This window comes from Oncorhynchus gorbuscha, unplaced genomic scaffold (genome assembly GCF_021184085.1).
Source record: "Oncorhynchus gorbuscha isolate QuinsamMale2020 ecotype Even-year unplaced genomic scaffold, OgorEven_v1.0 Un_scaffold_1816, whole genome shotgun sequence".
Lineage (NCBI taxonomy): Eukaryota > Metazoa > Chordata > Actinopteri > Salmoniformes > Salmonidae > Oncorhynchus > Oncorhynchus gorbuscha.
Window position 1 is genome coordinate 41,869 of NW_025746490.1, and position 24,070 is coordinate 65,938.

Genomic DNA, 24,070 nt, shown 5'->3' on the forward strand with positions numbered 1-24,070 from the left:
GTAAAGGTACCCACTATAAAGGGTAAATTAGTTACATATAGCGAAAAATGTTAACCTACCATTGTTCAAATACTATAGCCAGACTTCAACAACATAGTTCTCTAAGTACATATGTCTATTCCAAAGTGTTTGTAACAAATATATATAAAGTGAAACACAAATGTTAACACTAATTTTACAGTACAAGGTTTAGGGATCTACCCCAGCCGCCGACGCGCCCACCCGCGCATTAATCCATGGAACCCGCTAATTTAGAACCCGCCTACCTTCCCTGTCAATCTCAGCCGGGAAACTAGCGGCATCACGGTATTATATTATCCATCTGGTCTACTCTCGGAACGAGTGGGGAATTCTCGAGAAATCAACATGAAACGTCACGGGTTTTTGTGCCCTTTGACATTTATTTGCGCTTGTGTCCTTATCGCTGCCGTCTGCTCAGTGAAAGGTGAGTCCCGTTTATTTAGTTGGTTAACTCAAACGACAATATCGCAAGAATCTACTGTTAAAGTCTAATCCTTCAAAGGGACAATCCGGAATTCAAACAATAACAAAGCGACTGACCCGCTACTTGTTTTGGTAAACAGCTGAAAGATGTGGCTTGAGAAATATAACCATTCTCAAATTTACAGACAGACTAACCATCCACGAGGACTGACCATCCGTGAGATCAGAATGATAGTTTTATCCATGTTTTGACGCTATAGACCTACAGTGTATATTTACATTGACTTTGTTTACAAACATTGGAGTAAAACAATCTTATATTTTGGGTTCTGATGAAGTTCATGAAGCATTTTTAAATTATATTCTTCAATAATCAATGGCTATATGTCATTAATTTACCAGATCAAAAAAATGGATGTATTAACTCCAGATTGTCCCTTTAACGTGCAAGGACTTTATACAGTGCCTTGCGAAAGTATTCGGCCCCCTTGAACTTTGCGACCTTTTGCCACATTTCAGGCTTCAAACATAAAGATATAAAACTGTATATTTTTGTGAAGAATCAACAACAAGTGGGACACAATCATGAAGTGGAACGACATTTATTGGATATTTCAAACTTTTTAACAAATCAAAAACTTAAAAATTGGGCGTGCAAAATTATTCAGCCCCTTTACTTTCAGTGCAGCAAACTCTCTCCAGAAGTTCAGTGAGGATCTCTGAATGATCCAATGTTGACCTAAATGACTAATGATGATAAATACAATCCACCTGTGTGTAATCAAGTCTCCGTATAAATGCACCTGCACTGTGATAGTCTCAGAGGTCCGTTAAAAGCGCAGAGAGCATCATGAAGAACAAGGAACACACCAGGCAGGTCCGAGATACTGTTGTGAAGAAGTTTACAGCTGGATTTGGATACAAAAATATTTCCCAAGCTTTACACATCCCAAGGAGCACTGTGCAAGCGATAATATTGAAATGGTAGGAGTATCAGACCACTGCAAATCTACCAAGACCTGGCCGTCCCTCTAAACTCTCAGCTCATACAAGGAGAAGATTGATCAGAGATGCAGCCAAGAGGCCTATGATCACTCTGGATGAACTGCAGAGATCTACAGCTGAGGTGGGAGACTCTGTCCATAGGACAACAATCAGTCGTATATTGCACAAATCTGGCCTTTATGGAAGAGTGGCAAGAAGAAAGCCATTTCTTAAAGATATCCATAAAAAGTGTTGTTTAAAGTTTGCCACACGCCACCTGGGAGACACACCAAACATGTGGAAGAAGGTGCTCTGGTCAGATGAAACCAAAATTTAACTTTTTGGCAACAATGCAAAACGTTATGTTTGGCGTAAAGCAACACACCATCCCCACTGTCAAACATGGTGGTGGCAGCATCATGGTTTGGGCCTGCTTTTCTTCAGCAGGGACAGGGAAGATGGTTAAAATTGATGGGAAGATGGATGGAGCCAAATACAGGACCATTCTGGAAGAAACCCTGATGGAGTCTGCAAAAGACCTGAGACTGGGACTGAGATTTGTCTTCCAACAAGACAATGATCCAAAACATAAAGCAAAATCTACAATGGAATGGTTCAAAAATAAACATATCCAGGTGTTAGAATGGCCATGTCAAAGTCCAGACCTGAATCCAATCGAGAATCTGTGGAAAGAACTGAAAACTGCTGTTCACAAATGCTCTCCATCCAACCTCGCTGAGCTCGAGCTGTTTTGCAAGGAGGAATGGGAAAAAAATTCAGTCTCTCGATGTGCAAACCTGATATACATACCCCAAGCGACTTACAGCTGTAAACGCAGCAAAAGGTGGCGCTACAAAGTATTAACTTAAGGGGGCTGAATAATTTTGCACACCCAATTTTTCAGTTTTTGATTTGTTAAAAAGTTTGAAATATCCAATAAATGTCGTTCCACTTCATGATTGTGTCCCACTTGTTGATTCTTCACAGAAAAAAATACAGTTTTATATCTTTATGTTTGAAGCCTGAAATGTGGCAAAAAGGTCGCAAAGTTCAAGGGGACAAATACTTTCGCAAGACACTGTATGTTACATTCAGAGGTAGACTGGCTCTGGCAGCCAAATCAGCCAAAGACTCCAGCTAAGGTTCTAGAAACATAAAGCCCTCTACTCTCGTATTAGATACAACCATAAAGCCCTCTACTCTCGTATTAGATACAACCATAAAGCCCTCTACTCTCGTATTAGATACAAACATAAAGCCCTCTACTCTCGTATTAGATACAACCATAAAGCCCTCTACTCTCGTATTAGATACAAACATAAAGCCCTCGTGTAGATACAAACATAAAGCCCTCTACTCGTATTAGATACAAACATAAAGCCCTCTACTCTCGTATTAGATACAAACATAAAGCCCTCTACTCTCGTATTAGATACAAACATAAAGCCCTCTACTCTCGTATTAGATACAAACATAAAGTATACACTTACTGTACAGTACACTGTTTCAACCAACAGTATGTTTGAGTTACAACACGTTTCTGGCATCCTTCTTCCATTACACACCTACTGGTTACTCACAGGTGATCATATTTGTATCATTTACCTGTATTGATTTTATTCAGATGACTATTTTTCACTGTAAAAGAACTAAGCAAAGTAACTCTCTGTAGGCCAACACTTCATTAATGCCAGATATAACGGCTGATTTTGCCTGTCACTCTCATGTCCAGCTCTCTTGTGTTGACTGCTCTGGCCCATACCTCTTGCATCAGACATTTACAACGCAATGTCCCAACTTTTCACCTGTAGGTCTTAGTGAAAAGGTTAAATGTCACAGGAGCTGGACATCCAAATGTGGGCTGGATGATCAAATCAAATTTATTTATAAAGCCCTTCGTACATCAGCTGATATCTCAAAGTGCTGTACAGAAACCCAGCCTAAAACAACAAGCAATCCAGGTGTAGAAGCACAGTGGCTAGGAAAAACTCCATAGAAAGGCCAAAACCTAGGAAGAAACCTAGAGAGGAACCAGGCTATGAGGGGTGGTCAGTCCTCTTCTGGCTGTGCTGGGTGAAGATTATAACAGAACATGGCCAAGGTGTTCAAATGTTCATAAATGACCAGCATGGTCAAATAATAATAATCACAGGGGTTGTAGAAGGTGCAACAGGTCAGCACCTCAGGAGTAAATGTCAGTTTGCTTTTCATAGCCGATCATTGAGAGTATCTCTACCACTCCTGCTGTCTCTAGAGAGTTGAAAACAGCAGGTCTGGGACAGGTATCACGTCCAGTGAACAGGTCAGGTTTCCATAGCCACAGGCAGAACAGTTGAAACTGAGCAGCAGCACGGCCAGGTGGACTGGGACAGCAAGGAGTCATCACACCAGGTAGTCCTGAGGCATGGTCCTAGGGGTCAAGGTACAAATCTGTCGTTTTGCCCCTGAACAGGCAGTTAACCCACTGTTCCTTAGGCCGTCATTGAAAATAAGAATTAGTTCTTAACTGACTTGCCTGGTTAAATAAAGGTAAAATAAAAATAAGACAGGAGAAATACTCCAGATATAACAAACTGACCCTAGCCCCCCAACACAAACTACTGCAGCATAAATACTGGAGGCTGAGACAGGAGGGGTCAGGAGACACTGTGGCCCCATCCGATGATACCCCCGGACAGGGCCAAACAGGCAGGATATAACCCCACCCACTTTGCCAAAGCACAGCCCCCACACCACCAACTTACCATCCTGAGAAAAGGCCGAGTATAGCCCACAAAGATCTCCGCCACGGCACAACTCAAGGGGGCCAACCCAAACAGGAACACCACGTCAGTGACTCAACCCACTCAAGTGACGCACCCCACCTAGGGACGGCATGGAAGAGCACCAGTAAGCCAGTGACTCAACCCCTGTAATAGGGTTAGAGGCAGAGAATCCCAGTGGAGTGAGAGGAACCGTCAGAGACAGCAGGGATAAACGTAATGGGAGGGAAAAAGTTATTGGCACACTCTTTTTAATCAGGAAACAGTCCTTTTCTTGTCATTACTTTTTTTGTGTAGTTTGGTCTGTAAAATGAAGGGATGTCAGTTTCTATGATCAATGATTAGTTTATCATTTAACTCATCATGAATCAAATTTTCATTGCTCAGCTAAGAATTACATTTGAAGTGTGCTTTCAGTCAAGTGATTTTCTTTCTCACTCTCAAATACACTTTTCAAGCTCTGATTTCATTTAATTGTGTAAATCATATTTTTAACATTTATCACATATCACCACTGAAAATATATCACTAGAGCTTCGATAGTGAAGATTTCTACTCTTTGCCTCAGACAATACTTCGATCCAGAGGGCACTACCTCTCTCAAATGGTCTAGGTGAGTTGTTCCAACCATGGTTCTAGTGATGACAACCCCCATAAACCTAAAAGATCATCAAAGTTGGTGCTTCAAAAGTGTTGAAGGTTATTATTTCAGTCCTGTCTGCTATTTTTAGAGTCAATGTATATAATTGAACGCCTGACTCAGACATATTGTTGCCATGTGATTTTTGATGATAGACTGTCAACCCTGTACTTAAATGTAAAGATATGGTTAGCAGCACAGTCTCATGTTTATTGTCTACGATCACAACCAGTGATTCCTGTAAGAGGCATGTTGTTTACTCTAAATCATTGTAGGTTGAAAAGGAAGAAGAGGAACCACACTTAATGTCCATTTTCTTTTTGGAGAACAGAAATGTATTTGTGTTACTCAACCCACCCCAATGCACACACAGAAGGGTTGGAAGCACAGGGTCAGCCACTGCGCAGCACCCCTGGAGCAGATGGCAACTAGGATATTCAATTCTCACCAGATTTTTACTGTCGGGCTTGTGATTCTACCCGGCAACCCTCCACCTGCTATCTACAACCTAAAAGGGTTCTTCAGCTGTCCCCATAGAACTGTTTAAAGAACACTTTTTGGTTCCAGGTTTAAAGAAACTTTTTGGTTCCCATTTTCATTCCATGTAGAACCCTTTACACAAAGGATTCTATATGGAACCCTATGGGGAAAAAAGTTCTACCTGGAACCAAAAAGGGGTCTCCTATGGGGACGGAAAAATAACCCTTTCAGAACCATGAAATTTTTTCTAAGAGTGTACAGGTGTATGGCTACTGTAATGAAAGGTCTACCTGTAAGCTTAAGACAAACCTAATAGGCAACAATGTGCTCAATTATATCCGCATCACTGTACAACAAAACGTGTTTATTTGCAACATCTCTTGGAATACTTATAATGCAGAGATTTTCAGATTATCTTCAGAGAATTTAGAGAACCAGTTTCACTTTGGTGATAGAATGAGCTCTGTATATTCACTCTTATTTGTGCACCAGGAATTTTTACCTCGACCACCTGTTCATGTTGTGTGTTGATAGGTTTAGGTGGTATACCTGGCTCAAGCCCCCTGACCCTCGACACACCTAAGTCTCATTCCACTGCTTACACAATGTCAGATCTTACAACGTCTGTATAGGTATGTTACCTATCAGTTAACCACATCCATCTGTCAGTCGATGACACAGTCAATGAAGTGTCCTGGCACGCAGAAACCATTGGTTGATGCATGCAACGTCTGAGCAGTGGAACGCGTCCCTGGTGTTGTGTACAAGCATTTCGCTACATCCGCAATAACATCCGCTAAATATATGTATGTGACCAATAAAATTTGATTTGATGTGTTTTGTAAGTTTTGGTCATTCCTGAACTGAGGAAAATGGGAATCCACTTCGAGGTACAGTATATTCCTGATCTGTTTATAATCTAGGGAATCCTGCATTCTTTTAGTTTGGAAGACAAACACATTCTGTTAGTGAAGTAAAGCACAGGGGGAGGTGAGAATGAAATGCACAGTCCATTTAACATGTCAGTGTGTCTGTCTGGAGCCAGAGCAAAATCTGTGGCTAGTTCCCATGACAGACTGTTAACATACTGTAGCTGACCAGCCTGCACTCAAGTTTAGGTTCTGGGTTCCGAGATTGATCTTTCGCTGTGTTTAAATGTGTTTCTGAGTATCCAAGCAGCAAGAAAAGCAGAACATAAGTTATTTTGCACCCACGCACCTCATTGTTATTGCAGGTGTAGCGAAATGCTTGTACACAACACGAGGGTCACGTTCCACTTGAATAGCTGACAGTTGGTGAAAGAAACTGAACCGAGTTGATACCATTTATGTTTTATTGTCATGAACCATAAACTCAAAGTCAGGTGTCACTTCTGTTCCCCTTTCCATCCCCTCACTTTCCTGAGTGTAATCAGCAGAGGAATTGTTGGGTTCCAGGTAGAACCCTCTGTGGAAAGGGTTCTACAAAGGGTTCTACCTGGAACCAAATGGGTTCTACCTGGAACCAAAAATGGTTCTCCTATGGGGTCAGTCAAAGAACTCTTTAAGGTTCTAGATATCACCTTTATAGGAATCTCCACAAAATCATGAAATGCCTTTAACTTGAAATGCCTCGTACACTTTCAACACAACACTTTCTCTCACCCCTTTGTCAGCTCCTCAAAGGAAGTGTTTTTAACGCTGGTGTTCATGCTGTAACGTGTCTGTTGGTAGTATAGCCAGTATGCTCACTACAAAAGGTTGACAGAGGCTGTTAAACCCACTGATGAATAGAACAGCCCAGGTGAATGGTGAGAGGAGTGAGATCCCCACCATGCAGCCCTCTACATTACATAGACCTGGGTATCTTCTAAAATACTTAGTAATTACATTGTACCAAGAGGGTAAGTACATCAAGTATACCTGTAACTCTATAATAAGCTATTTAGCAATACTTGACAGGGAGCACACCAACTATTTTTCTCAGGCAGGGAGCTTGTTCATGATTGTCAACTCTAATGACCATTCTCAGCTCACCTCTTCAACCTCCTGTATGTCATTGAACCTACCCATTGTAAAGCAACTGATTCTGTTTTATGAACTGGAATAGTATGCTGGTATGTCATGGAGGACTGTAAGGTCACTCTTGGCTTAGTGGAACCATAAAACCACCTGTTTCTGTCCTCTCCTTCCTGTGCTCTGTGAGTCAGCACTTAGGCCCTCTATGACCTCCCAGCTAACATGGGCCCTCAGTATCACCACATCTCCTTTGTGTTCATGGAGGGAAACGACTCTCGTTAGAGTGCCAGTGCCTGTATTCACAAATTGTCTCAGAGTAGGAGTGCTGACCTAATATCAGGTCTTCCCTGCCTGTGTCATCTTATTCATTATAATCTGAAAGCATATACTGACCCTAGAGCAGCACTCCTACTGTGAGATGCTTTGTGAATACAGGGCCAGGAGTCCAGGGGCGTCCCTTATCAACCCTCCAACTTTTCATGCTGTGATGTAAGATATGCTTGATCACATGTAATGGAGAGGCCATTGAGGTGAGGTATAACTTCCTTTTGACACAGAGATTGTCAAACTGTCTAAAACATGGCAGGTGCATGGAGGCTCCATATCGTGCCTTTATGTGGCCACCCTGTGACACTCCTCTCTCTCACCTCATTTTATTCTCTTCCCCCCTCTTTACCACTGTCTCTTCCCCCCTCTCCACATGTCTCTCTCTCTCTCTCTCTCTCTTCCAGGAGATTACTGTGAAGTGAATCTCTGCCATAACGGAGGGACGTGTGTGACCGGGGTGGGGGAGGACCCATTCATCTGTATCTGTGCTGATGCTTTTACTGGAGACACCTGCCACCTCAATGAGACTGGTAAGGAGGAGTAGAGCTTGCCAAATATGGTCAAGGCAGGTCAATGAGACTGGTAGGAGGAGCTAGATGGTCAAGGCGCAATAGCCAAATATGGTCAAGGCAGGTCAATGAGACTGGTAAGGAGGAGTAGCGCTAGCCAAATATGGTCAAGGCAGGTCAATGAGACCGGTAGAGGAGGAGTAGAGCTTGCCAAATATGGTCAAGGCAGGTGGCCGTATTTAAAAGCTTTGAGTTTCAAATGGGACAATTCAACATACTCAGCATACTGAGATTTTGGTCTTGTCACTTCATTTTTAGAAGCAAAGCTAATTTCTTGGACTGGCATCCAGGCGCTGGCTTCCATTTCCTTGTGTTAAACCTGACTGTTTTTCAGTAAATGAAAGCATATTCTTGATTTTTTTTTCCTTGAGTGTGTCCCGTCTTTATAATTGGTCAATCCTACCTTAGGTCCCTGCATTCCCAACCCCTGCAGGAATGATGGGTCGTGTGAGGTCATCACTCCGACCAGACGAGGAGACGTGTTCAGCGAGTACGTGTGTAAATGCCAGCCTGGCTTCGAGGGCGTGCACTGCCAGATCAGTAAGTTCCTTACTTGTGACTGTACCTGTCCTAATTCTCCCTGCCGACCCGGGCTTTCCTTCCTTCAAGTAATCCCAGATCTGAATTGGTTGGTAGGATTGGTGAAAGTAATAGGAAGTAGCCGAACATGGCCAACATGTCTGTACTACTCAGCGTTTCCCCTAGATTGTTGTCTTAAGGTACATTTTTAAATCAGAAACAATTAATGCCAAATTGTTTTAGGTGAGGAGAACCAGAGCTTGGCTTGGGTAGGGTCCACTACCCCAATCCTAACTTTCACCATTCCGGTCAAAACAACAAACTGACAGACTGAATGGTGTGTCAATGGCAGGTCGTGTTGAGGCATTATTAACATTAATGGGTGTAAAAGTTGGAAACGCCTGAGACATTTTCCACTCTGTGCATGAGTGTAAGAAAGCATTGTGGTGAGCTCATGATTCATGAAAGACTTTCATTCAGCTCGTTGGAGGGCTGTTAGCTAATGAGGAAATGGCAACCCAGCCAAGCGTCTTAGAGTGAAAAAGCGTTTTTCAGCCATGTTGACTAAATGCAGCATGACTGGGTGAATCGTGGATATGAATCTCCTTTTAATCTCCTGCTTGGGAGGCATAAGATGTTCAGTGTGATCTCAGCTTTTGAAGAAGTTGTGATTTAGCTCTTTAACCTTCACTGGGGGTCCAATCTGGTCCTTACTTTAAAAAAAAAGTTTTTTAAATATGTGAGTAGTACAGAAAAGACATTAGCAGACACTCATATCATTAGCAGACACTCACATCATTAGCAGACACTTGTATCATTGGCAGACACTCGTATCATTGGCAGACACTTACATCATTGGCAGACACTTACATCATTGGCAGACACTCATATCATTAGCAGACACTCGTATCATTAGCAGACACATCATTGGCAGACACTCATATCATTGGCAGACACATTTACATCATTGGCAGACACTTACATCATTGGCAGACACTCACATCATTGGCAGACACTCATATCATTGGCAGACACTCATATCATTAGCAGACACTCACATCATTGGCAGACACTCACATCATTGGCAGACACTCACATCATTGGCAGACACTCACATCATTGGCAGACACTCACATCATTGGCAGACACTCGCATCATTGGCAGACACTCGACACTTACATCATTGGCAGACACATTCGTATCATTGGCAGGCACTCGTATCATTGGCAGACACTCGTATCATTGGCAGACACATTGGCAGTATCATTGGCAGACACTCGTATCATTATCATTGGCAGACACTCGTATCATTGGCAGACACTCGTATCATTGGCAGACACTCATATCCAAAGGAACGTTTAGTAAGTGCTTACATGGAGCAGAATGGAATAAAACAACTGTATTATCCACATGATATAGAATTGTCCCTTTGGCTTCACACTATGACATAACAGTAACATGACATTAAAGGGGCAATCTGTATTAAATACATCCAGCTTTAGACTTTTAAAATGAATTAAACATACCCATTTCTCATGAGTTTAGATCAACTGTCGTACCCTATTAGAACCCCAAATATAAACTTGTTTTATTCCTTTGTTTATAAACAATGTAATTGCAGTCAAAAACTGTATAGCATAAAAACATTGTTAAAACTATCATTTTGAGATCATGTATGGACAGTCCTTGTATCCATAGCTCTGTCCATGAATTAGAAATATGTTGATTTCTCCAGCCCCTTCCCTCAGCTGTTAACCAAAACAGCAGCTGGGTGGCTTTGTTATTGTATCGAAACTGCAGATTGTCCCTTTAAAACAGTGATGCCATTATGATGACATTTAAAACATTTATTTGGATAACAAAAACCTAAGAATGAGTGTTCTAAACCCTTCTATGATGAGGAGAAGTAACTCTGCCTGCAGTGCATCCCAGGGAAGCGTCGGCTGCTGATGGATGGGCTTTAAAGTGTGTGTGTGTGTGTGTGTGTGTGTGTGTGTGTGTGTGTGTGTGTGTGTGTGTGTGTGTGTGTGTGTGTGTGTGTGTGTGTGTGTGTGTGTGTGTGTGTGTGTGTGTGTGTGTGTGTGTGTGTGTGTGTGTGTGTGTGTGTGTGTGTGTGTGTGTGTGTGTGTGTGTGTGTGTGTGTGTGTGACACACCTACTCCTTCCAGGGTTTTCTTTATTTTTACTATTTTCTACATTGTGGAATAATAGTGAAGACATCACAACTATGAAATAACACATATGGAATCATTTTAGTAACCAAAAAAGTGTTAAACAAATCTAAATATATTTGAGATGCTTCAAAGTAGCCACTCTTTGCCTTGATGATAGCTTTCCACACTCTTTGGCATTTTCTCAACCAGCTTTGTGAGGTAATCACGTGGAATGCATTTCAATTAACAGGTGCGCCTTGTTAAAGTTAATTTGTGGAATGTCTTTCCTTCTTAATGTGTTTGAGCCAATCAATTGTGTTGTGACAAGGTAGGGGGGTATACAGATGACAGCCCTATTTGGTAAAGGACCAAGTCTATATTATGGCAAGAACAACTCAAATAAGCAAAGAGAAATGACAGTCCATCATTACTTTAAGAAATGAAGGTCAGTCAATCCGGAAAATTTCAAGAACTTTGAAAGTTTCTTCAAGTGCTTTGATAAAACTGTCTCTCATGAGGACCGTCACAGGAAAGGAAATCCATCCAGAAATGTATTATGTGTCATTATGAAGTCCCATGTCAGATTCCTATGTTAGGACAAGGTTTATTATGTGTCATTATGAAGTCCCATGTCAGATTCCTATGTTAGGACAAGGTTTATTATGTGTCATTATGAAGTCCCATGTCAGATTCCTATGTTAGGACAAGGTTTATTATGTGACATTATGAAGTCCCATGTCAGATTCCTATGTTAGGACAAGGTTTATTATGTGACATTATGAAGTCCCATGTCAGATTCCTATGTTAGGACAAGGTTTATTATGTGTCATTATGAAGTTCGTTATAGTTAACTGCACCTCAGATTGCAGTGCAAGTAAATGCTTCACAGAGTTCAAGTAACAGACATCTCAACAACTGTTAAATGGAGACTGTGTGAATCAGGTCTTCATGGTCGTAATGCTGCAAAGAAACCACTGCTAAAGGACACCAATAAGAAGAAAAGACTTGCTTCGGCCAAGAAACATGAGCAATAGACATTAGATCTGTGTAAATCTGTCCTTTGGTCTGATGAGTCCAAATTTGAGATTTTTGGTTCCAACCACCGTGTCTTTGTGAGACGCAGAGTAGGTGAACTGATGATATCCGTGTGCGTGGTTCCCACCGTGAAGCATGGAGGTGTAACGGTGTGGTGGTGCTTTGCTGGTGACACTGTCTGTGATTTATTTAGAATTCAAGGCACACTTAACCAGCATGGCTTCCCCAGCGATACCCCATCCCATCTAGGTTGCGCTTGGTGGGACTATCATTTGTTTTTCAACAGGACAATGTCCCAAAACACACCTCTAGGCTGTGTAATGGCTATTTGACCAAGAAGGAGAGGGATGGAGTGACCGGTTCTCCACAATCACCCGACCTCAACCCAATTGAGATGGTTTGGGATAAGTTGGACCGCAGAGTGAAGGAAAAGCAGTCAACAACTGCTCTGCGTACTGTGTGTTGAAACTCCTTCAAGACGGTTGAAAAACCATTCCAGGTGAAGCTGGTTGAGAGTATGCCAAGAGTATGCAAAGCTGTCATCAAGGCAAAGGGTGGCTACTTCGAAGAATCTAAAATATAGAATATATTTTTATTTGTTAAACATTTTTTGTTTGTTTATGACATGATTCCGTATGTGTTATTTCATAGTTTTGATGTCTTCAATATTATTCTACAATGTAGAAAGTAGTAAAAATAAAGAAAAACCCTTGAATGAGTAGGTGTGTCCAAACTTTTGCATGGTACTGTATATAATAATGATAAACTGGTCCTGACAAAAAAATGTAATAAAGTCAAATGGAACTTGCAAAAGCAAAAAAATTGGACTCACGTTGAGCATAAATGATTGGATTAATGGGGTATACAATGTCAGCTCAACAATTTCCCAATTTTAAATTCAGCCATCTTGGATATTTATGTTCAATTGACTTTTTCTAAGTTGCATGTTTTGTGTATACAAGCTTCTACCAGGTTTTCTCTAATACCCCCCTAGCCAGCCAGGAACTCTCCCTCTGAGGCACCTTTACAGCAATTAGCCATTGTCCACTCTTAATCTGAGAAGGCTTTAGCAGAGCGAGGAGAGCTCTGCCAGTCCTGCTCTCTACACAGTAGGCCTAGCTATTGAGAGCCTCAGTGCTAGTTGGGTCAGTAGTTGCCATCTCATTAAAACAAACTGATATTCATGCATGGACTGGTACAAGACTTTTCACATTCCAGATTAGGATCTAGGAGGCTAATGCCACTATAACCCTTGTCCTTTCCATTCATTTCCTTGGTTTGTCCAAGTTTTCCATTGAAAGTCCAGAATCTGATTGAAAAACCAGGCGTGCTGATGCGACTACAAAACTGTAGATGATTCATAGCATATTTATAACCTCTAACTGCTAGTCTGACCACCAGTGTTATTGCTGTTTGGTTGTCACCACCCACATTTGTTCTTGTTCTACCAGACGTCATAGATTGTGTAAGGTGGATCCCAGTACTGTCTTGTTAGTCCAACATGGCTGAAGTTCTCCTGCTTGGGTAGTGGTTGGATATACTGCTGTTTGTTATGGACCCCATTATTCTAGAATCTTCTGCCCTTCCTTCTAAGAATGGATCAAACCACTCTTGACCTTCTGTCAGTGTCCCTGTCTGTCATTGGCACAGACATGTACACACACACACACACACACACACACACACACACACACACACATAGTCTAAAGATACACCTACGGCATTTAATCTACCTAATCAAGGTCAGAGATGTTATTTACTGAATAGATTCTCAGAATGACTGGAGGGTGCGGTGCGTGTGTGTGTTTCCTGTGTATGTGCATGCCCGTGGGTGTGTGCTTGTATTTCTCAGTGTGGGTGTGTGTGTTGTCACGCCGTTGAGCGGAATGGGTTTTAGAGTTGGGACCAATCCTCTTAGAGTTAATGGGAACAGTAGCTAAACAGAAGATGTAGTGTTAGTGCTGTCTGCCCCCTAGATTACAACCTGGAAGTGGCTCCCAGGGACACTGCTATAAACACTGTTTTAAACCACTGTGTTTACTGTTTATGGCCTATTTTTAAATTCCCGGGATGAGTAATTACAATATCAAGATGTTCTAGCTCTGTGGTTACCAAATATTTCTGTCCGATGACCCACCAAACCATTTTGGAATTTTCCTGTGACCCACGGGCACTGAATGAACGAACAAAGCAGATTTTTCTAAGGTCCACACCCTAGAACGAATCAGTAATGACTCGCTAACAGGTACCGACCCACCATTTGGGATATACTGTTTTATCTGATAACAATAATCACTTCTAAAATTCCCCTGACGGCAATAACTTTGTTGAATCATTTTGTTGTTGTTCAATAAGAAGCAAACAGGGGACCTACCAGTGTTTTCTGTTGCACACCATTTTGCTATGGTTTGCTATGGTGTGGACTAATGAATACAGCCCAGTTTTAGTCCATGCCATTTATAATACAACTGAGCCCCCTGGTGGGGACTAGAAAGAGCTGCAGCAGTGGACAGACTACCATAGACTACTCCCAGGTCACCTCACCCTGCAGGCACAATATAGAGCACACCCAAAACCGCAACCCTGCCCTTCACCTGTGGTCATTTATGATGCCTGGCCCCAAAGTTGCCCCCAGCTGTGCCCCTATCATCACCCCTGTGTCTTCGAGAACACACCTGCAGAGAGGCATTATGGAGGCCCACTGGTGGTATTGTGGTGCTTCAAGGTTCACCCACCTGGCTGATTAGCCTGCGTGCCAGGTAGTCTTACCACTGGGCTATATCTGACTTACCTTTGGGGTACAAGTGTACTGCATTTAGCCATCAGGGACTGTGTTCTCTCCTGCTCAGGTCCAGGGAGGGTTTTAGATGTCAGACCCAGTGGGCAGAACTGGTTCATTCTGATGTATTTTCAATCGTTATGGTCCGGTTGCATAGAGAAAATCTAGTTATATGACCAGATAAGGACAACAATGTTTAGTCTTGATGTCTTCCTGAAAAAAATCCATCCAGAAAGGTATTATGTGTCATTATGAAGTCCCATGTCAGATTCCTATGTTAGGACAAGGTTTATTATGTGACATTATGAAGTCCCATGTCAGATTCCTATGTTAGGACAAGGTTTATTATGTGACATTATGAAGTCCCATGTCAGATTCCTATGTTAGGACAAGGTTTATTATGTGTCATTATAATATAATAATATAATAGGCCATTTAGCAGACGCTTTTATCCAAAGCGACTTACAGTCATGTGTGCATACATTCTACGTATGGGTGGTCCCGGGGATCGAACCCACTACCCTGGCGTTACAAGCGCCATGCTCTACCAACTGAGCTACAGAAGGACCACTATGAAGTCCCATGTCAGATTCCTATGTTAGGACAAGGTTTATTATGTGACATTATGAAGTCCCATGTCAGATTCCTATGTTAGGACAGGGTTTATTATGATGACATACCCAACTTCTATGTAACTGTGTCTATCTCTTGTGCTTGTCCTGTCTAGATGTGAATGACTGTGAGAAGCAGCCATGTAAGAACGGTGGGATGTGTCGAGATCTGGATGGTGACTACACCTGCCTGTGCCCTTCACCCTACGTTGGAAAGCAATGCCAGCTCCGTAAGTATAGGGCAGGGGAACCGCTGCATAGGAGAGACTGAAACATGTCTACTACTCTGTGTGCTACACATTATGAACGGTCTCTCTTTGTACTTTAAGTCACAACCAGTATGTCTATATTAGAGATTATAACCTGTTTCTGTCTCCTATATAAGACAATATAACATATGTATGTGTTTGTTCCAGGTTGTATATCTCTGATGGGGATGGAGGGAGGAGAAATCGTAGAGTCTCAGATCTCGGCCTCCTCTGTACACTATGGCATTATGGGTCTTCAGCGCTGGGGTCCAGAACTGGCCCGGCTCAACAACCAGGGCATGGTCAACGCCTGGACCGCCGCCAACCATGACAAGAACCCCTGGATGGAGGTTAGAGAACCAAGTCAGTTTAGTAAATAATCACTTGTTGTGGTAATCGTGTTCTCAAATGGTAGGTCATAACCCACTGGTGGACTGTGGCCAGCACCTCATGGGTCCAGACTAAACTTTGGCTTGAAACATGCTTTTCTACTTGATGAAGTCACCCGATCTGGCCTCTCTATGGACATTGTCATGGAAAAGAAATGAAACACTTTTTAGATGTGTCTGAATGATGCTACACAGCTCTAGTAAAGTCTAAGCATAGTACCCATAGTACCCATATAAACAGACATACACTGTACTCTCAGGAAGAAAGGTGCCATCTAGAACATAAGTGTTCTTTGGCTGTCCCCATAGGAGAACCCTTTGAATAACCCTTTTTGGTTCCCGCAATAACCCTTCTGGGTTCTATGTAGAAAACTTTCTAGCTGGAACAGAAACATTGTTCCTATGGGGACAACTGTAGAAACCTTTTGGAACCCTTTATTCTAACAGTGTATCATCTAAATCCCAGTGGGGAGGATGATTAGTGGTTTGACCCCTGTCTGACCTCTCTCTGACCTCTGACTCTAGATCAACATGCAAAAGAAGATGCGCCTAACTGGCATCATCACCCAGGGTGCCAGTCGAATGGGCATAGCTGAGTACATTAAGGTCTTTAAAGTGTCTTCCAGCTTTGATGGTAAGACCTACACCCCCTACAGACCAGCGGGACAGAGGAAGGACAAGGTGACTTTACAATACGAGTTTACCATAGTAATATTCATTTATAGTTAGTGACTCAGGGTAAGTTATTTTAAACAGTTGTCCCATTTCCTACAGTCTACAATAACTTATAACGGGTCAGATGTGTTTCATCCTCTTAATGGTTAAGGTCAGAATTGTGGGAGGTTTAAGCTGTTCCTAGATCTGTTCCTACTGACATGTTTTACTTGGACCTGTACAGTTGCTCCCACATGAATGCCTGTAACAACTTGGTGACATCACTTCTGTGCTCTGTGCCACAGGTGTTTGTGGGTAACATTGATAATGACAGCACCAAGACCAACCTGTTTGACCCTCCCATCGTGGCCCAGTTCATCCGCGTCATTCCTGTGGTGTGTCGCAAGGCCTGCACCCTGCGTATGGAGCTGGTGGGCTGTGAGCTCAATGGTAAACAGACACCTCTACACGGGGAAATAGAGTGGAAAGACGACTAGACTGCATCTCAATAGTTTTAATTGGCTTCCTTTCCTCCTCGTCTCCGTCTGCATCGATCTGGAAACTCAGGACAGGTGATAGAAATATGATCTGGCCATTTGGTGTCTTGTTTTTTTACATCAGATGGTAACAGGGAGATAAAGAGAGGAAGCCACTCCAGACTATTGACATGCAGCTGTAAATAAAACCCCATTCAGAGTCCTCTGCCTGAACCACAAATAGACCTTGAGAAAAGTTACAAGCCCACCAAGTAAAAGGCATTAAGTTGGGTACATGCGGTCTCCTTGTGTTGACACTGTGGCTCTTCTGTCCAGCTTGCTGACAGTAAGAGGGGTTGTTTAGATGTCCTAACATGAGTCTAGATGTAGTTCTGTTTAGACCACATACTGTAGGGAATGGTTTGGACAGCATTCAGAGGGAGACCCATGCAGTGCAACAATGGGGACGGAGTTCCTGACAAAAGCACCACCCATACACTCACACACACTCACACACCATGTCCATATGTGTTTCCAGCCCCACCCTATTACTCAGTGTGTATAGAGCTACAGTTCAAATTGACTTGCTGCTAGTAAGGCGTTTGGGCTTCACTCACTTTTCCTATTCCCCATTATTTTCCTATTCCCTGCCTCCTTTCCTATTCATTTCAATGCCTCCTTTAGACAAATGTTATTTGTTTATTATAAATATCTGTCTGGTACTTTTCATTCCCTGCTTTCATTACTTGGTCTTACTATTAACTTTCTGTAGTGTGCCTTTACACAGGAAATAATATGGCATACCTGTCTGTCCTACACTGTTTATGTCATGTTATCTGTCCTACACTGTTTATGTCATGTTGTCTGTCCTACACTGTTTATGTCATGTTATCTGTCCTACACTGTTTATGTCATGCTGTCTGTCCTACACTGTTTATGTCATGCTGTCTGTCCTACACTGTTTATGTCATGCTATCTGTCCTACACTGTTTATGTCATGCTGTCTGTCCTACACTGTTTATGTCATGTTGTCTGTCCTACACTGTTTATGTCATGTTGTCTGTCCTACACTGTTTATGTCATGTTGTCTGTCCTACACTGTTTATGTCATGTTGTCTGTCCTACACTGTTTATGTCATGTTGTCTGTCCTACACTGTTTATGTCATGTCATGTCTGTCCTACACTGTTTATGCCATGCTGTATGTCTCTGTCCTACACTGTTTATGCCACTGTTTATGTCTGTCCTACACTGTTTATGCCATGCTGTCTGTCCTACACTGTTTATGTCATGTTGTCTGTCCTACACTGTTTATGTCATGTTGTCTGTCCTACACTGTTTATGTCATGTTGTCTGTCCTACACTGTTTATGTCATGTTGTCTGTCCTACACTGTTTATGTCATGCTGTCTGTCCTACACTGTTTATGTCATGTTGTCTGTCCTACACTGTTTATGTCATGTTGTCTGTCCTACACTGTTTATGTCATGCTGTCTGTCCTACACTGTTTATATCATGCTGTCTGTCCTACACTGTTTATGCCATGCTGTCTGTCCTACACTGTTTATATCATGCTGTCTGTCCTACACTGTTTATATCATGCTGTCTGTCCTACACTGTTTATATCATGCTATCGGTCCTACACTGTTTATGTCATGTTGTCTGTCCTACACTGTTTATATTATCTGTCCTACACACTGTTTATGTCATGTTGTCTGTCCTACACTGTTTATGTCATGTTGTCTGTCCTACACTGTTTATGTCATGTTGTCTGTCCTACACTGTTTATGTCATGTTGTCTGTCCTACACTGTTTATGTCATGTTGTCTGTCCTACACTGTTTATGTCATGTTGTCTGTCCTACACTGTTTATGTCATGTTGTCTGTCCTACACTGTTTATGTCATGCTGTCTGTCCTACACTGTTTATATCATACTATCGGTCCTACACTGTTTATGTCATGTTGTCTGTCCTACACTGTTTATGTCATGTTGTCTGTCCTACACTGTTTATATCATGCTATCGGTCCTACACTGTTTATGTCATGTTGTCTGTCCTACACTGTTTATGTCATGTTGTCTGTCCTACACTGTTTATGTCATGCTATCGGTCCTACACTGTTTATGTCATGCTGTCTGTCCTACACTCTTTATGTCATGCTATCGGTCCTACACTGTTTATGTCATGTTGTCTGTTCTTCAATGTTCATATCATGTCAAATCAATCGATCAATCAGTAAATGGCTAATCTACATTCCTTGAGCTGCAGTGTTGGTTGGTGGAGGGATAAATTAGGAGGACGGGCTCCTTGTAATATACTCCACTGAGTGGGTGGTTCTTCACTTTGGTGTGATCATTGGTTTTTCTCTATTGGTTCTCTGTCTTTCACCTCCACTCCTTTCCTGTCTATCATTGTCTCTCTGCTGTTTCGTTTACAGTATATTCCAACACGACAGGTTGCTCTGAGCCAATGGGCATGAAGTCCCGCCTTGTCTCTGATGGACAGCTCTCGGCGTCCAGTGCCTTCCGCACCTGGGGCATTGATGCCTTCACCTGGCACCCACAGTTCGCCCGGCTAGACAAACAGGGCAAGACCAACGCCTGGTCCCCCGCCACTAACAACCGCTCAGAGTGGCTACAGGTGAGACGGACTCTCCTCTTTTAAAGGGGCAATATGGATTCCAAAAACAAACCACTTGTTTTGGTAAACAGCTGAGGGATGGGGCCTGGAGAAATGTAACCACACTCAAATTCATAGACAGAGCTATGGATGCAAAGACTGAACATCCATGAGCTCAAAAGCATATTTTTAACCATATTTTGAAGTTAGTGTTTGTTTAAAATTATATTGTTTACAAACAATGGAGTAAAATAGTATTTTGGATTCTGATGGAGTAAAGCATCTAAACATCTATTCTTTAAGAACCAATAGCTAGCTATATACAGTACCATTCAAAAGTCTGGGGTCACTTAGTAATGGCCTTGTTTTGAAGGATATTCCATGTGAGAAATCAGCATGGAATAGATCTGGTACAACGCTGTGTTCTACTCCCTTCACAGAACAGCGCAGACTGGCTTTAACCAGAATGGAAAGGGAGTGGGAGGCCCCGGTGCACAACTGAGCAAGAGCACAAGTACATTAGAGCGTCTATTTTGAGAAACAGACGCCTCACAAGTCCTCAACTGGCAGCTTCATTAAATAGTACTCATTAAATAGTACTCATTAAATAGTACCCGCAATCTCTTCAAAATACCTCAACAAATTGACAACTACAATGCCAAAGGTCTGCAAAATGGAGGATTCTTTGACAAAAGCAAAGTTTGAAGACCACAATTATTATTTCAATGAAAAGTCATTATTTATAACCTTGTCAACATCTTGACTATATTTCCTATTCATTTTGCAACTCATTTCATGTATGTTTTCATGGAAAACAAGGACATTTCTAAGTTTTGAACAGTAGTGTAAGTACATGTATGTACCAATCCCACATTGCCATTTTAAACTGTCTACTTTAACAAAGGATTTCGGGTAGCACTTTATTTTACGGTTTAGAAATGACATGGTAATTACTTGGAAGTTGGTCAAATGGTATTCATACAGTAATAACCTATGAGTTAGTTGTTTGTGTCTTTAGGATGGGAACGTTTAGCTACCAGGTAGTTCCTAGTTGTGTTGAATTAGTTGTAGTACGTACCAGAGTGTATAGAGGGTTACCGCAACATTTCTCTGTGAATACCATCTAAATATCAATGGAAACAGTGCTTAGAGGAAGGATCACTTTCTCTTCCTAATATGAAGACATTTGTAACACAAAAAGTCATGGATCATTGTTATCATCCTTGTGGGATTCTGACATCTGTTCTTGGTTCATACTATTTTATATGATGAAACAGCTATTCAATATTGGGCACAAATTGTGTGGGAATACAGACATCAGGGATAGGAGTCTGACATGTTGACGTAGTATCTTTGTTTATAAACTTCACCCCGCTCACACACTTCTTATTCTGAACAGTGAAGACATTCCTGTGAGGGGAGTCTACCTTGTAGTAGTTGTAGGTTTCTGAACAGTGAAGACATTCCTGTGAGGGGAGTCTACCTTGTAGTAGTTGTAGGTTTCTGAACAGTGAAGACATTCCTGTGAGGGGAGTCTACCTTGTAGTAGTTGTAGGTTTCTGAACAGTGAAGACATTCCTGTGAGGGGAGTCTACCTTGTAGTAGTTGTAGGTTTCTGAACAGTGAAGACATTCCTGTGAGGTTTCTGAACAGTGAAGACATTCCTGTGAGGGGAGTCTACCTTGTAGTAGTTGTAGGTTTCTGAACAGTGAAGACATTCCTGTGAGGGGAGTCTACCTTGTAGTAGTTGTAGGTTTCTGAACAGTGAAGACATTCCTGTGAGGGGAGTCTACCTTGTAGTAGTTGTAGGTTTCTGAACAGTGAAGACATTCCTGTGAGGGGAGTCTACCTTGTAGTAGTTGTAGGTTTCTGAACAGTGAAGACATTCCATTCCAGAACAGGAAGACATTCCTGTGAGGGGAGTCTACCTTGTAGTAGTTGTAGGTTTCTGAACAGTGAAGACATTCCTGTGAGGGGAGTCTACCTTGTAGTAGTAGTAGGTTTCTATGACACTGATGAAGCTCAGATGGACGAAACGTTTGAAATGGAATAAACCTTTTCCTTTTTTCACCTGAACTGAATGTGTGTGAACCATCCTTCTCTTTTCTACTGTGGTTTTTCTACTGTAGCCAAGACACGTTTTGTGATTTTATTTGACCTTGGGAAAAGAGCTACTTCTTAAATACCAAAATACAGGGTTCATTGAATTGAAGGTATTATCATTAATCTGGTCTATATGTTATTGTCTTGTCCTCCATGATCCTGTCCCAGGTTGACCTGGAAAAGACCAAGCATCTGACAGGCATCATCACCCAGGGGGCCAAGGACTTTGGGGTGGTGCAGTTTGTGTCCGCCTTCAAAGTGGCCTATAGCGACGACGGACAGGCCTGGAACCTGGTGAAGGATGAGAACACCAACACAGAGAAGGTCTGTGAACCACTGCTCACAACGTATTCTCATTATGACACTCCCATATATTGGGGCTCCCCATAGTTCTAATACGCTTAATTGGTTTCCTTTCCTTGTCTCCTCTCCTTCATCGCCACTGATCTTATCTGTTAGATGATATAAGTCTACCCAGCCATTTCAATGTTCATAAAGGAAAGGAGAGGACGCCATTTAAAAGTAAAGAGACACAGACACACTATAATCATTTTTACCCTGACTATTTGATTTTGATAGTAGGGATAAGGGGTTTTGCAAACCTCTGCACAGTTTGTTGACATGAGTTGGGACCTGACTGTGTTTCCCGTGCCAATTTACGGACCCCCTCTCCGGACCCCCACTCTGTGTGTGGAGTGTATCCCCTGGTCCTCTGTGTGAATGATCTCTTTACTTCCTGTTTTGTCCCTGGCTGGAACAGTGCTAGTGACACTCACCCCTGTAGCCCCCCTCTCTGTGTGGAATAGGAGAGGCCAATCTTCACCCCCATGGGAGTGCTGCAAGCAAGGGGCTGTTTAAATTTCCATTGGGGACCTACGCTGAATAATTCAATGACCTTCAGGGACGAATAAACAACCCATCTTTTCATTGAGTGTAGACCCTTGACATTATGTGCCGTAGCCAGGGGCTTCCTCAGAGGGACTGGGAGGGGAGTTGTGTCATCATGAATGAGGTCATAGTTCAGACCAATAAACAACCCATCTTTTCATTGAGTGTAGACCCTTGACATTATGTGACAGATATGGTAGTTAACCATTGATGTGTGTGTGTGTGTGCGTTTCCTGACAGATTTGGTAGTTAACAATTGACCATTGATGTGTGTGTGTTCCCTGACAGATTTTCCAAGGCAACATTGACAACAACATGCATAAGAAGAACCTGTTTGAGCCTCCGTTCTACGCCCGCTACCTGCGCGTTGTGCCCTGGGAGTGGCAAGAGCGCATCACCCTGCGCATGGAGCTGCTGGGCTGTGACTACTAGAACTACATTACCCATAATCCACCAGTGCTCCACCCAGTCTCCATAAAGTACCTATCCACACTGGAATCAGTCACACCTTCCTCTACACCAGGACATAGAAATCTAATGTATAGAATGTACATTTGGGAAAATGTGTCAGGTTCTAACGTTCCAGAACTTTGCATCAATAGAATATTTTCCAGATTAAGTCTGCTCTACAGCTTGTATTTCTAAAAATATTTTCAGCTAAAACTGATCAATTCCAATTTGTTTTTGATCCTTTCCACAGTGACTGTGGCCCAGTGTCAATTCTAAATACATGGGCTCTCACATTCTCTTTGAAGAATTAGGGTATGTCTGAAATGACAGCCTATTCCCAATGTAGTGCACAATTTTTGACCTTTTGGCAGTACATGTGCTGTGGTCAAAAGTAGCACAGTATAGCGAACATGTCGGACAAACCTTCCCCCAGCGCTGCCAGTTCCAACACGTTCCAAACACTCACAGTTCTGTGTGATGTCACTTTGCCAGCCGACCTAGCAGCTGCTTGTCCCGCCGTGCTCTTTGGCATTATGTATCCAGGGTGAGAGCCTTCTATTTACAGCAGTGGTATTCAGAGTCAGGGTCGCCAAATAAAAATAACATCCTATCCCAGTCGGTGTGGACTTAAAGACCTCAAAAATGAAGAGTAGCCAACAGATTATTGTATGGGACAATATACATTTTTGAGAAATATTGGTTCTCTTAATTTTTATTAGAGAGATGACAAGACAATGAATTGAAAGTTATTTGTTGATGTAGGTTGTGTTTTTAGATTTGGGTTGGGGTCACCAGAAATTCTGCCAAAAAATGGGTTCCCTGCTGAAAAAGTTTGAATACCACTGATTTAACACAGGAGGTTGGTGGCACCTTAATTGGGGAGGACGGGCTGTCGCAGAATGAATGGAATGGCATCAAACACATGGTTTCTATGTGTCACATGGTT

General features: G+C 42.2%; 1 protein-coding gene across 2 annotated transcripts; it reads left to right on the forward strand.

Moving 5' to 3' along the window:
* Positions 1–271: 271 nt before the first annotated feature.
* Positions 272–23,146, forward strand: LOC124024277 (lactadherin-like). 2 transcript variants are annotated; one of them, XM_046338266.1, is made up of 10 exons: positions 272–445; positions 8,039–8,164; positions 8,612–8,743; positions 15,416–15,529; positions 15,716–15,897; positions 16,462–16,617; positions 16,896–17,040; positions 19,502–19,704; positions 21,955–22,110; positions 22,963–23,146. In XM_046338266.1, exons 1-10 carry the CDS (start codon positions 367–369, stop codon positions 23,104–23,106), a joined length of 1,437 nt encoding a protein of 478 aa, XP_046194222.1. In that variant the 5' UTR covers positions 272–366; the 3' UTR covers positions 23,107–23,146. The 2 variants fall into 2 exon arrangements, with proteins under 2 accessions (XP_046194222.1, XP_046194223.1); XM_046338267.1 differs by having other exon boundaries at positions 19,520–19,704.
* Positions 23,147–24,070: the final 924 nt, after the last annotated feature.